At 52.8% G+C, this 14,247-nt stretch overlaps 1 protein-coding gene across 4 annotated transcripts; it reads right to left on the reverse strand.

The window, feature by feature from the left end:
* Positions 1-3,313: 3,313 nt before the first annotated feature.
* On the reverse strand, positions 3,314-13,325 carry IRX4 (iroquois homeobox 4). Of its 4 annotated transcripts, none has more exons than XM_062611024.1 (6): positions 12,570-13,325; positions 7,717-7,782; positions 6,638-6,889; positions 5,970-6,076; positions 4,769-5,091; positions 3,314-4,613 (listed from the first exon to the last, which is right to left on the reverse strand). In XM_062611024.1, exons 2-6 carry the CDS (start codon positions 7,759-7,761, stop codon positions 3,859-3,861), a joined length of 1,482 nt encoding a protein of 493 aa, XP_062467008.1. In that variant the 5' UTR covers positions 7,762-7,782; positions 12,570-13,325; the 3' UTR covers positions 3,314-3,858. The 4 variants fall into 4 exon arrangements, with proteins under 4 accessions (XP_062467008.1, XP_062467004.1, XP_062467005.1 ...); XM_062611020.1 differs by having other exon boundaries at positions 7,717-7,875; XM_062611021.1 differs by having other exon boundaries at positions 7,717-9,473.
* Positions 13,326-14,247: the final 922 nt, after the last annotated feature.

Here is a 14,247-nt window from a genome sequence, read left to right on the forward strand (position 1 = left end):
TCTTGGACACCTCTTTTCATGTGGCTGATGAGAAGAAGCCACTACACTGGGCCCTGTGACTATGAACCCATTATACAACTTCAACAGTCAAACATACGCTTGAGATAAAAAGAAATGTGCTCCTAAACGTAAATAGAAAATATGTGGATCATTTCACCTATCTCTTTTAATTAGGCACTTATAAATTAGCTGTCTGTTGTAAGGTGTGTTACAATCAGGCTACCCAAACATCAGCCCTTTCCTAGTATAGCACTTACAGTTATATGGGATAGTTGCAGATTGTTAATTGCTAGTGGTTTTTCTTACTGTTATTATTATTACTATTATTATTATTATTATTTAAGGAACAGGCAGTATGTCCCATTGCAATTTTGCATGCATGCCTGGGAAAAAAAGTAGATGACATAAATCGCATGCATAATCTCAGGAGACAATCATTTTAAATCTTAATTGGCTGCCTTTTAAATATCATTTAAGGTCTCGTTTTGCCTGCCTCTCTCTCTCTAGTTAAGAAGGTGTTGTGTCAAAGTCTATTACCTTGCTGGACGTCTCGCCTCTTAAGTTTTTTTTTAAAAAAATAGAACCATCAGCAGAGGTTTGAGAGGTCGATAAAGCTTTTAGATTTGGAGATGTTTTCAGGGAGCCCATTTCCTGCGGCTAAGAGTTGTTAATGGAGCTTAAGGAATTATCTTATGACTCGGGCTGGGAGAGCCGTATATTTCTTCGCTCCTGTTCCCTTGTCGAGGCTGAATATGCTCCTGTCAAACTCGCTTAATGAAAAGTAACGCGTCGCTGATTACAGTTTTATTTGGGCTCTATGTAAAAAGCACTGTTAATTTAGCATCCCCTCCTTTGTGTGTTTGAATTTGCCATGGCTGAATGATTTAGAGTCTCTCAGTTTCAAGCCGTTTCTCTATGATTTCCACCTCCCCCCCCTTCTTTCTTTCTCAGTCAGCCTTTATATTTCTGCTTTGCACAGCCATAGGAGCTGCCCGGCTTTCCCTTTCAGCCCCGTAGCCTCCTCTAAAGCAGCTGAACCTGATCTTTGACTTGTGCTATTGACTCAAATGGCAAAATTAATTTCTCACACTCTTTTGTTCACACTTAAAAAAAAAAAAAAAAAAAAGAAAAGCAACCTTTTTGAAAAGCCACTGCATCTGACAGCTGATCCAAAGATAAGGTTCGTGTACCAAAGCAAGAACCATTTTTCCTTCCCCCTGATGAGCACGGTCCCACCCCAGGAGCTGAGATGCGTTGCCGCGGGCACGTACCCGCCTCCGACCCGGTGCTGCGCGGCCGCGGCCACAGCCCGGAGGCAATCGATCTGCTTCGATGGTGCAACGGGCATCGACTTGCTCAAACTTACTTTATAACGGCGGTGACGGGGAAATGAAAGGGTAAACGTTTAACCCGCTGTCCCTTTGGCTGCTGGTATTTCAGCGTGGCTGTGTTTTGCCCTCAGTGTTACCACCTTCATTTAATCCCTAGGGAGAGGGGCGGGGGCTGCTTCCCAAATGACGAGCTGACCACATCACGTCGCAATGACGGGTTGTGACGGCGGGGGGGACGCGGCGCTCCGCCAGCACGGGACACGTCTAAGGCCCTCGCACACTCACACACACTCGGCTGTTGCACGGGGGGCAGCGAGGACGAAGCCTCTCCCACCCCCATAGCCTCTATCGCATGGAAGCCGAAGCCCAGCCAGAGGGAGATCTGATGTCCCCGCCGGACACTTGCACACGCAGAGAGGCTTGCACACGCAAACCTCCCAGCCTTAAAACCACCATCGCAGAAGGCGGTGGGATTTTTCCCCCGATCCCGCCTGCCTCCGCCAATGAGGGCAGGCTGAACACTCGCCTTTCCTCCCTTCCCTCTTCCTCTCCTCCTTCATCCCCACCTCCTCAGTTTGGCTGAGAAAATAATTTGCTTTGTCTAAAGGGTTTCAGAGACGAAGCTTGCCGGCCGCCCCGGCTGCATTAAAATTCCTGCCGGCCCAGCCTTTAGCTGAGATCGCAGCTCCCCGGAGACTCCACTTTCGCTATTACTGTCAAGTACCCTTGACTCTTTATTTTTGCCCTTTTATCTATTACAACTAATTCGAGTTCTTTTGCCCTTTTCAGTTTAAGACATGGGCTTTCTGTAAAGCCTCCCCCTGCCACCGAGCTGTCCGGGAGCAGAGCCTTTAGAAATTGAGGGGTTTACTGTCAAAATGAAAATTTCACTTCAAATTATCTCGGCTGATGCACGTTTTCCAGGCCGGGGGCTCTTGTCTGAGCCTTTTGACAGCCAGATCAGCAGAGGGGTTCAGTGATCTCGATAATATCATCCAAGAGAGCGAAAGTCAATACAATGACAGGGAATATGACTGGATACAATCCAATTACTGCTGCTCCCAGAGAGGGGAAGGGCTTGATCTGATCTCCGCACCCGGATTCCCTTATTCAGTCCTTGCACTAACAGCTCTCACTACAAACTTTGTGAGCTGGAGTGGGCTATATTTTGGCTGGGTGCTGTCTCGGTTACGTTTATTTTTGCATATATATATTCCGCATTGTATTCTTATTTATTTATTTCGGGGGGGGGGGGGGGGGGGGGGGGGGGAAGGGAGCCACAGAAGCGGGTTTGGCGAGGAGGCTTGGGGTTAAGAAAGTCTCTTCTGCTTGCCCAGTGTCAGCTCGGTCACTGGGGCTCTTTCTGTTTACCCCCGCGGCGCCGGGCACAGCAGCTCCGTGGGGGTTAGAGCGGCCTAGTTAAGGCGGGGTCTGCTAATGCCTCGCAGTTTGTTTTTCCAGCAGTTCTCCCCCTTTCCCGATCCAAGGATCAGCAAAGTTTGTTCCTGTTTCTGGGGAAAGAAGGGATGTAATTTATACGCCCGGTATCTGTGTGGTGGATGGGCTGCGAATGCTCCTGAATCACACGTCGAGAGCGCTATCCCCCGCCCCCCTCGTTGTTGGCTGCACTCTATTTAATGTCAAAACGGTAAAGCATCTGTCCTGAAGTGCTGAAATATTCATGGCGGATCAGCGACTCCCCATACGGGCGGAGGAGCCGGGAAGCTAAAACGGTTCTTTAAAAGAGCAAATTTTCCATGTGAAGCAATTGCTCCCCCCGCCTCTCCCTCTCACCCCACCTGCCCGGGTGGCTGCCGGGGCTCAGCACTCCGCGGTAAAGCGCGGAGAATCCAAGCATGCCTCCCGCGGATCCTTGCTACAGCGACAGTGCAACGCTGTAGCACTCTCCCTGCAGTCCTTGGAATTACCGGGCCCGGCTCCGAAGTGGAATTTTGATCCCTAAAAGATGTTTTGTTGCCCAGTGCAAAACGCCACCACTTGTGTTACCTCTGAAACAGACAATTTATTGGAGTGAACATACCTTTTAACATATTTTTTTTTTTCTTTTCTCAAGATAAATTTGTGCAGCAGGTGTAAACTTAGTAGAAGTGCTGTTTGTGAATTATATGCTAACAAGGAAATCAGGAGGAAAAACTCTCGGAAAGTCTTTATAACTAATGTTGGCATGCCTTAAATTAAATCTGAATTAAAATTTCCCGTTTGTAAACTTTCGGATGTAAACTTTTAAAAGTAGGTCTACGCTATAGCACGTGCTTTTTGGACATGGAATTAAATTACTTTCACGACATTGATCCCTTAAAGTCGCAGCCAGGAGAAATTCTTCAGAACAGCAATGACCAAAGTCTGTCCGTTGAACTGAGCAAACTGAACTTTAAATCCTCGGTTAAAAAAAAAAATAATAAAGAAGAAAACAAGTTTTATATTTAAATTTAAACTCTTGCAAGTCTCATTTCAGTGTAGCTGACTCTTCAAGCGCTCCAAAGTCCTCCAGCCCTCGGCGGGCTTGTTAGGAACAAAACATTTTGCTTCCTGATTTGGGAAAGGCCAGAAACTCTTTGTTTGAGTCATGGTGGGCCAGGTTTGAGAGCTGTCCCTTGAGCACATTGGCGCCGTTCCCCACCGCGCGTCCCAAGGCGCCTGTTTCCAGGATGGCTCCTTTGGTGGTGGCCCAGGATACTGTCGTGCTGCTCAGGGCTTGGTTCAAAGTACTGTGCCTGAACAGAGGGTCGTGAAACACCCCGTCCACCCAGTTCCTGAGGTTGGTGACCGGCGAATCCTGGTGCCTGTCGATGACACTGACCGGGGCGGAGACGGCGGCGGCGGTGCCCGACCCCCCGGGCCGCTTCAGCATGCAGGAGGGGTACTCGGCCTGGTTGAGAGAGGTGGCGGTGTGCGCCAGGGACCAAATCCTGGGCTTCGCCTCCAGCAGCTGCTGCCCCTGCTGGAAGCACATTTTGGACTCGCAGCCGCGCTGCCTAGCGCCGAGTGGGTCGGGGCCGCACTCTTCCGCCGCCGGCTTCAGGCAGCTCCGCGCCCGCCCCGCTGCCGCCTCTTCTTCCTCCTCTTCCTCCCCGGCGGCGGCCGGCGGCTGCGGCATCTTGGCTGGGGGCTCCGCGGCCCGCGGCGGGTGGCTGCCGCCAGGGAGTGGGTGCGGGAGCGGAAAGGGCCGCCTCAGCTCGCACTCAGAGCTCTCCGACTCGGCGGCGTCCAGGTCCTCCAGGTCGCTGAGCTCCAGATCCTTCTCCTCCTTGCCCGTGGGCTCTGCGGGGTGGGGGCAGGGGAAGGGACAGCAAAAACAAGACACACGGTCACTGCCGGCGCCGCGCTGCCCGCGGCCGCCCCCAGCAGCGGGGCCAGGCCCGCCCCGGGGGCGAGCGGGCGGCCGAGGCCTTAAGTGCCTGGTTTGGGCAGGATACCCTCGGCTTTCCCGCTCTTCATCGCCTCTTCCTGAGAGCCCTCTTCCTCCTCCTCCTCCTCTTCCTCGTAGGGCCGCTTCTCGTCGGAACACTTGTTCCGTGGGGGCCAAGTCATCTTGTTCTCTTTCTTGAGCCGCCGGCGGGCATTGGCGAACCAGGTGGAGACCTGGGTGAGGGTCATCTTCGTGATGATGGCCAGCATAATCTTCTCGCCCTTGGTGGGGTAGGGGTTCTTGCGGTGTTCCTGCAGCCAGGCCTTCAGCGTGCTGGTTGTCTCCCGGGTGGCGTTCTTCCGCCGCGTCCCGCCATCCATCGTGCCGTACCTGCAGACACAAGGGGCAAACCCGCAGCATGACACGAAGCCCTCACCCCCCACTTTCCCTCTGGCCATGTCTGATGCAGGGTCCCAGGGCCCCGGCACTGTCTGCTTGCCTAGGGAATTCCCTGAGGTGGATGGACCAGAAAGGGGGGAAATTGGCGAGAGCAGCTCAGGTTTAAGAGGGCAACTTGCCTCGAGAATTCAGGCCGAGGAAGGGCTCAGCTAACAGCAGCACAGGGCCATGCAAATCCCCACTGTGCCATGGCGGTGGTGGTGGTGGCAGGAGGTGGTAAAGCACCTTGCCTTTATTGATGGTGAAGTCAATGACAACGTTTGAGGCAGCAGGGAAATCCTAGCAGCTTACAAACACACAGAAATCCCACTTTCCTGCGGTTTGATCACTCCTTCCCAAGCGGAATATATCTGGGTGACCCCAGGGTGTAACTGTTAATAGAAATATATTTCCCCCTACTCCTTTTATTGGTAATCTCTCCTACCCTTTTGTTCCTGAAATTGTAGGAACCTAGCACAGATGACACTGGGCTGTGACTGAATATTTAATGCACATCCTCCAGGAAAGGTCATCGGCACCCAATGGGCCTCCGAGCCTCGAACGGTGTGTACGTGGGTTTGTGCTGGTTCAAAACTAACACACGCACCGGGGATGCCCAGGCGCCTAAGCCTGTCTCCGCGCAGGGAAAAGATAATTACCAAGTCCACTGCCGTGGAGAGGGACCGGTGATCCCGCGCCTGCGTCCCTGCGGGAAAGGGGCTCTTCGGAGGCGGCACGCAGGGGCGGGAGGGGGATGCCGGGCTGCGGGAAGGGAGGTCCGCGGCGGGGCGGGCGGGGACGGGGAGTGGGCAGGAGGATGGGCTGCTTACCTGTCGTACTGGTACTGGCTGAGGGTGTGATCGTAGGGGTAGTAGGCAGCCGCCGGGGTGATGCCCGCATGCGCAGACCCGCTCCCGTCTTTCGTCTCCAAACTGTTCTGTAAGAGACGCCGCGCCGCCGCCCTCAGCCCCCGCCGCAGTGACCGACCGGCCCCCCCGCCCGGAGTCACTGGGAGGATATAGGGGAAAGGGGGGAGTGGGGGAAGGACCTTTCCGAAGGCCCTCCGGCCGCGGCGAGCAGCGAGATCAATAGATTAACTCGCGCTGCTAAGGTGCTAGGAAAAGAAAAGGGGGGAAACCCCCTAAGGCTGGCTGGGATGAGTGCATCATTTTTTGACTATCCGGGGTCTGAGACCACCCCCACCACCCAAACTACCCTCCCGGGCGGTCCCTCCACACTCGGCCGCCACCGCCAGGGTCAGGCACGACTTTTAATTGCGATATCGTGAGATCCGCGCAGGGCTTGAATAATTAATGACCGCGGGGTTGGCAGCGCCGGTCGGCGGGAGCGGGATGTTGCGGGGAAGGGGGAGGAAGAGGAGGAGGAGAAGAAACGCCTGGGGCTGCCCCCACCACGGAAGGGTACCGGCCACCGCTCCCGGGGAAGCGGGGATGCGCGATGAGGACTGTCTGTCGGCGGTGCCGCAGGGGCGACTTACCAAGGAGTAGAAGGCGGGAGCCTCGGTGCCGTAGGTCACGTAGTTTCCATATCCCTGGGGCCCGGCGTAGGGGCCGCCGTAGACCCCCAAGGCGGCGGCGGAGCTGAGTTCGTGCCGGGCGGTGGCGAGCAGGCGACTCTCGTAAACCGGACAGTACACCGGCGCCTGGGCGGGCGCCGCCGCCCCGCTTTCGGCCAGCGTCCGGCCGCTGGACTCGCAGCACGTCGTCAAGGAGTTGGTGCTCATCAGGAACTGGAGGGAAAGAGAGCGGCGCTGGGCGCGGGCGGGGAGTTGGGGAAGGGGACGACGACAGGGGACGACTGCCCAAAATAACCGAGTTCGGGTTTATATTTGTTATTTCTTATCAGGTCTCACCTTTGGGGTGTCACCCCCCCTGCCTCCCCCCCCCCCCCCTTCCGCGTTTTACTTCCATCAGCATAAACTGGAGGTTGCAGAGATGCAAGTAGTTTACCAGTCTACCCCCAACAACAACCACCACCACCCTCCCCATGGCTCTGGGCGTTTAATCCTCTGTACCACGTCGCTCCAGCCCTTTGCATTGAAAAAAACACCTAACTTTTTTGGTGCGCTCTCGCAAGGCTGGGTTTACACCATTTTTTTTTTCCCCTTGCAGCACGCTTCCCATCTGCGTTTTTTAACCTTTCCCCACCCCCCAAATAACTCATGCATATTTATTTTGACTGCGAGTTTGTAGCAGCCACGCACGCATCTGTTATTAACCTGCTGGTTTAGAATATTCCATTATGCTCCCACGGTCCGGACCTCAGCACTTCAGTGTTTAATTGGTAAACTGTGTATTTAATCGGGAAAGAGAAAAACAGCGCTGGGGTCCAGGGGGAGGGGGATATCTGTAGCTTCTCTGCTCACTATTCGCACCTTTATAACCCTTCCCCCTTTTCATTATCACCCCTTAAAACCCGAAATCACGCGTGTTCCTTCCCGGCGAGGATACCGCTCCCGCAACCCTGGGGAGGACCGCTGCGCCCTAAGCCCCGGCGGAAGTCATCAGCAAGGGCTGAGATTTAATCAGTTCCCGCTGTCAGGCAAAACATTCTTACCTGGGGTGCAGAGGAGTAAGGATAGCCAAACTGAGGATATGACATGGTACAGAGGCTCCCGGTTATCTAGAAACAAGGCGAGACGTCTGATCTGCACGCTATTGCAGCCTGGCTCTGCTCTGTTGTACCAATTGATTAGTAACCACAGGTCCCTAGATGCTTATAGGACGAAGCAGAAAACCACATTTAATTTATTTACATGAAATGTTAAAATTTCTTTTCCTTTCCTTTTTTTTTTTTTTTAACAGAAGGGGGAAAACTAGCAATAAAAAAGATGCACAGTGATTTTAGCACCTTCCCCTCTACACCTACGAAACAAAAATTGTTGTTACTCATGGGCTCCGTCAAACATGACGGCAGAAATACTTAGTTTGCACTCACGGAAAAATAAAAGGGGGAAGAGGGGGGGAGACAAAAGCGATGAAAATACATCAGTTCAGAAGCACGTTGTTTTAAAAGAGCCGAGCCTCTGACGTCACGCAAAACCTATTCAGATTAACCTGCCTGGAAGTTTAACATTCATTTTCGGGACCCTTTCCCCTGGCGTGGAAAAGAGTCTCGGCATCCCTCTTAACAGGAGAGAAACCTTTCCTAACAGGAGCGAAAGTTTGGAAAGCTCTCTGTCGCAGGCTGCCTTCAGCATCTCCATGGATTTCTGCGGGGAAGGGAAGGACTGGGTTTAATCTGAAGGATCAATGTTGTATTAGCTAAGATTTCCCCCACCCTCCTTAGTCACTGAAGGGCTGGTAAGCACTTTTAATTAGAAATTAATTAATGAGCAGCTGTTTCTTCCCACCCCACAGTAATAATTAGTCTCAATTATAAACAAGACATATGAAGGGACACACGACTGAGTCTTCATTTAAGATTTAATCAACAGTTAAAATTAGCGCTACCGCTGACAATAAAGCACATGACATGGCAATCCTTGCTTTGCTTTTAGGCTTTTATTCCCGACGTGTGATTACAGGTAGGAAACCCTACAAGCGTATTCCGGGGAATGATTGAAAGGACGTGACTTTTCACGTTAGAACTGCTTTGATCCCATCGCAAAGCCCTGCTGGAAAAGCCAACCTTTGGCTGGGCGAGGGCCCTAGCCAGCCTGCCTAGCCTCAGAGGTGCGCACAGCTGGACTGAGGAGAGGGAGAGTGGAGGGAGTACACCTCAAAGGTGCCAACTGTTGTCTCTCACCCAAGAGCATCCACCTCTTCCTTGGTGGTTCGGTACTTCCCCGGGATTCCCTGAGAGAAAGAAGGGCTGAAAAAGGGTCTCACCTCCATCACCCCCTTCTCCTTCCCAACACACACCGCCGCTGCCAGCAGCCTTCCTATATTTTGGGTGTTGAGGAAGCCCCTGCCCCAGGCAGACAGTATCCCACCAGGAGCGGGGCAGGCTCCGTGTAGCGGCCGTCGGAGGAAGACGCTGGGGCCCTTCGGCCACCTCCGCCGTCCGGCGGCCCCAGAATCTCCCCGCAACGGCCAGCTACCTCCGGGCCAGGGCGAGTAGTCAGCAGTCGGGCGGGTGGAGGAAGCTCCGGAGTCAGCTCCGAGGCTGAAGCCGGGCTGCTGGTGCAGTTGAATGCTGCTCCGTGGTGTGCAGACTTGCTCAGAGAGATTCCTGGGTTCAGACATGTGAATAGCCCCAGGGTCACACTCTAATTAATGATGATGTTCTCTTCTTCTCCCCAGCTGGAAGACTGCCTCCCAGAAACGAATCTGCCCACACTGACAGCTCGATTGAGGGTGATTGATGACTATCTGGAGACCACAGTACACATAATATAATATCTGCTGCGTAATTGCTTTAATTTACAGATGAAAATACTAGTTCTCGGATTGAGTTAGACTACAACGAGCAGCGTTTTATGGCGCTTTGGAGTGTTTGCAAATAAAAGATATCAGATACACTACATGCAAATTATCCTGACAGCTCACTATCTGTAGCCGGGAGAAACGTATAGAAAAAGGGAATCAAGTGACATAAATAATCGGTTTGGAATTCTGCATTGATTTTTTTTTTCAGGGGAAGAAAGTGCTTTTTCTTTCCTCACCTGAAATGCTAGTATTTTTTGGTTTTTTTTTTCAGGGAATATTACTAACTTAGCCACTGGGTTTCTTTGACAGAAACGCTCTTTTATTCCTCGTGCTTCCCCGATGCTGCCAGGATACAACGATACTTTTAGTTACTCTCTACGACAGGCTTCCTCCTCTGCGAGGTGCTGAGGGGCTGTGGTATTGTTTGGGAAGAAAAGGCACCCAGTGTTTGCACAAAGGTCTGCACGAAGCCTCTGGTGCTGCTTCCTCTGCCTCCCCCACGGAGTGCGCTGACGGGGCGGGGGGGGGGAAGTAAGAGGCAGTGGGGGGATATTTAAGCCCTAGAGTATAACTCACCGGTGCTAGGAGAGAGAACAGTTGCTCTTATCTCAAGAGCAGCTCGGTGTAAAGCACTATAATTAGCTGGCAGTGCTAGAGCAGTGCCTTGAGAAGTCCTTCCAGTTTTCCAGGCTACAGTTTGGAAGATGTCCCGGTGGTGTGGTTTGTTTCCCACCCCCCCCCTCCTTCTTTTCCTTCCCTCTTTTGATAATACCGCAGATGTCAACTCCGCAGTGGCCCACAGAACACTCCAGGTTTTGATATTTAGATGAGTCTATTAAACTTTAAAATACAAGGTGAAATTCAATATTTATAGCCCTTGTCTATTTTTATATCCCAGTTGTCTTTCACTGTGCCATGCAAATACTCCGGTGCCCATTTTTGCTCTGAACTTTCCTGTATTAATCATGATAATTATTTGTCATTTTTCTTTGCAGACTGCCTGCTCTATTACTTTACCCCTGGTCAGCTTTGTGTCAGTTCCAATCTGTATTCCCTAGAAAGCAGTCATTAAAAAAAGCCCATCAAAACAAAACAAGAGGAAAGCTTAATAACCTTAAACACTTCATAACTTTAAACGCTAAAAGCTGACATTACATCTTCCTCCTGCATTTAAGTCCTGTTTCACTTACAATCTACAAATAATGGCCCCTTGTTGATAAGAAATTCCACACAACTGTATTTCATACTGAATTTTTAGTGCCAGTACAAACACACAGTAAGCCCCACAATGATTCAAAACAACCCTTGTGGTTCCCACACATAAACAACGTACCACTGTTCAAATCCACGCTTAATGCTGTGGGCTATATCCTTAAGCATTTGGAAAATGCAAGTCTTTGCTATGCAATAAAAATTGATCCTTGCCAAAGCCCCTCTCCTGTATCAATTTGCTTTCTCCAAAGTTTTAGAGAGGAAACCCACCGCTATCAATAGGGAGAGTTCCCATCCTGCGAGGGCCAGCCTGCACACCCTGGCAAGCAGGTATTTTACAGCTAAAGCCCAACCAAGCCTATCGCAGCGTGTTAGGTTTCTCTTCTCCCAGAACCTGAAGCCAACGTTCACGCAAGTTCTATCACAAAAGCATAGAACGAGGAGGAAACGCTGCGGTGCTGGAGCAGGCCACAGCAGGTAAACCCGAGAGCCTCTTCGGGACTAAGGCTTTGATGGACGTCTTCAGGGACCTGATCTGGAGGAAGTTTATGCAGCTACACTTTTACTATCTGCGTTTTCATCGCCTTCTCTTTTGGAGGAGTTATTGCCACTCCTGGAAACGTTTCAGCGACGGAATTTGCTTATGGGCTATACAGACTTTAGCGAGCTCATGCAGTCTGCTTGGCTTTGTTTTCACCTTCCAGATTTAAAGCAACCTTGACACCGCCTGACAAACGCTGTGAAGCTCTACATGTTGCCCATTTGGGATGTGACATGGAACCGAAGGCAGCCTGCAACATTTTCAAGTAGATTAGCTCCCGCAAAGTCGCTATCGACAGTAAATACGACTGTGGGTTTTTTTCTTTTCCTGAGCCCATCTGAGGTGCAATCACATTTCCCGCACTCCGAGTGGAGGGACAGCGAGCTCCTGCTGCCGACCCGCGGAGCCCCGCTGTGGCCGACGGAGCTGTGGTGACAAACCGGACAGTTGCATAAGGAGGCGCCGCTAATTAATTAGCCTCGATTACAGCCACTCGTAAAAACAGTACTTCAAAGCTACCCCTTTTAAATGCTCTCATTTTGCAAATCTCCAGTCCCCTTGGCAAACAATCTAGATTAAGGCAGAAAGGCCTCACATACTCATTCTGTTCTTTGTATTTATTAACTTTCCAACTTAAGAACTAGAGCCAACACATGCTCTCCCTCTCTCACACACACATGCTCACACACAAAACTTTTCCCCAATGGAAGCAATCGCTGCGCCCCAGGCAGCTGCCGCACGGATCGGAGGACCCTACAAACGCCTTTACCTGCTCGTTGCAGCGACAGCGCTCTCACTAGCCAAGCAAAGCCCGTCCAGGGCTTCCCGTCCCAGCTGCGGTACCCCAGCGCCGCGGAGCCGCGGGCACTTCAAGCCTTTGGGCACTCTGGCAGCGGACAGCTGGAACACGCTGCCCTGCGGAGATCAAACTTTCCTACTCGCAAGGTCACATTCTGTGCCTTTGAAAGTTTGCCTTAAAAATCCAGAAAGTTTGACTCGATGCCTTACCTTAGCGCTCGCTGAACATCATATCCACACCCCCTTCCCAAGATATAACGCACATATGGTAAAATACATTGCCCTCTGTCCTAGGTAAAGATTGCACAAAGCCAAGTGATTCATCACAGGTAGTTTCTCTTCCCTCCAGCAGTTCGTTTTCAGCTGCTAAAGCAGGCTCTGAAGAAGGGAGGGGGGGGCTCATAAACCCCACCGCTCCCACCCACCCCCCCGCTTCCATAGAGACACACACACAAGCAGCACCACCAAAACAAGAATAAAATGTTTACCTGCGATCACGCCAGGCTCCAGCTAAAGCCTCGTCGCGCTGGCGGTGCCATGGCAGAGCTCCTCTCCTCCCGCCCGCGCCGGCTGCCGTGGCGGGGAATCCGGGGGGCCGCGGTGGGCATGTCCGGGTGCGCAGCACCGGTGCGGAGCAGCCGGTCCCTCGGCACCGCCGCCTCGCTACCCCCGCGCTGCACCAGAGTGACGTGCGTGCGAGCAGCTCCGCCGGCCGCACGCTGCCCCACCGGTTAACACTTTCCAAGGCGGCCAGGCACTCCGCTTCCAACTTTTCCCGTTTTAAACCAGAAGCAGCCAGCACCCGCTTGCTTCCGAGGGTTATAAACGGCGTCTGGGGCGTGGGGGACACCGTAATTAATAACAGGTTAGTAAAATTAGTGCTTCCACGCCGATAGTTGTCCTTGTTGCCAACAATAATTGCATTGATTCTGGAAGGACACGAATGTCCTCCATTTAACCTAATGATCTGCGGGTTGCACACTCTGTAAGGCAGCCGTAGCGTTGATTAACTGCGCGCACCTCTGAACTGCCATTTATCTCTGCGAGTCACGACCGAGAGGAGCTAAACTTGCAGCAACTCTCCCCGCCGCTCCTGCCGCCTTTGTTTCCCTCCCGGGTGAGGAGGCGGGCTGGGACGCCAGCGCCAGCCCTGCGCGCAGGAGATGGGCACCTCACCTGGCCACCCACCGGGTGCAGCTGTACTCGGGGCCCCGAGGCAGCGCGGCAGAGCCGGCAGCTCCGGGGATGCCCCGGGGGCTGCGTGGGCCAGCCCCCCCCCCCCCCCCCCGCCCCGGAGGGGGGTCAGGGGAAGGCGGTGCGGCAGCACCCGGCACCAGGGACCCGCTCCCTGTAACGCCCCGGGGCCCGGTCCACAGCTCGCCCTGGGCTGTCCAACACCAGGGCTTCCTCCAAGCGGGCAGGTCAGTGCAGGAGCGCTTGCTACCGGTTACCCTCTCCGTCCTCCTGCGCCTCCCGCTCGCCCGCCCGTCCCGTCCGGTGTCAGTCGCAGGCTGCCGTCGCTCTCTGTGGGGAAGCTATTGGAGCCTGAGGCTGGGCTCGCTGGTAGCGAGCTCCCTGTCCCGAACGCCTTTCCCGGTGTGCAGCCCCGCGCTGTCCGCTTTTGCCCCTTTCCTGCCTGCTCTGTCTTCTTACCCCCTAGGCCAGGACCCACTTCAGGGACCCGCGGGGGCCGGGTGTGTGCGAAGTTTTACTGCGCAGCCCGTACTTTTCTTAATTGTTCAGCAGGAAAAGTGGACAAATCGGGATTGACAGAAGGGGGAGGAGGGATCAATATCATTCCTATTTGAAAGAGTAAGCCTCGCAGACATCTCAATAAGGCAGAGGAGAGGAAAAGGGAATATTATATCCTGCCTAGTTAAGCGAAGACAAAGAGGTGTTGGGAGAGAGGTTCAAGAGAGGTGGGGTGGCAACGGGAATTTTTAATCCGGTGTCTTCCCACCGTAACCACCAAGGCTGAACAGTAATGTTAATGGGGAACATCTGTACATCGACAGATTTATTCTTGCCAGGGCTCTTTCATGCCCGTGTCATTTGCATGGACCCGTGCTCGTAATGTTCGATACACGCCGCACCTTGTACTGCAACGACAGGGTAATTGCAGGATGAACCCTGAAACTGGGAAATCCTCTTTCCCCTTTCTTCCTT

The sequence above is a fragment of the Pezoporus occidentalis genome, unplaced genomic scaffold, assembly GCF_034315485.1.
Source record: "Pezoporus occidentalis ecotype Australia unplaced genomic scaffold, CSIRO_AGI_Poc_V1 ctg15, whole genome shotgun sequence".
NCBI lineage: Eukaryota > Metazoa > Chordata > Aves > Psittaciformes > Psittacidae > Pezoporus > Pezoporus occidentalis.

Bases quoted from the DNA above. Each gene is read 5' to 3' on its own strand.
- IRX4 (XM_062611024.1), bottom strand. From the start codon at position 7,761: ATGTCATATCCTCAGTTTGGCTATCCTTACTCCTCTGCACCCCAG. The intron at 6,077-6,637 runs GTAAGTCGCCCC...CGTCTCTTACAG, and splicing joins CTCCCGCCTTCTACTCCTTG to AACAGTTTGGAGACGAAAGA. The intron at 4,614-4,768 runs GTATCCTGCCCA...CCCACCCCGCAG, and splicing joins GAAGAGCGGGAAAGCCGAGG to AGCCCACGGGCAAGGAGGAG.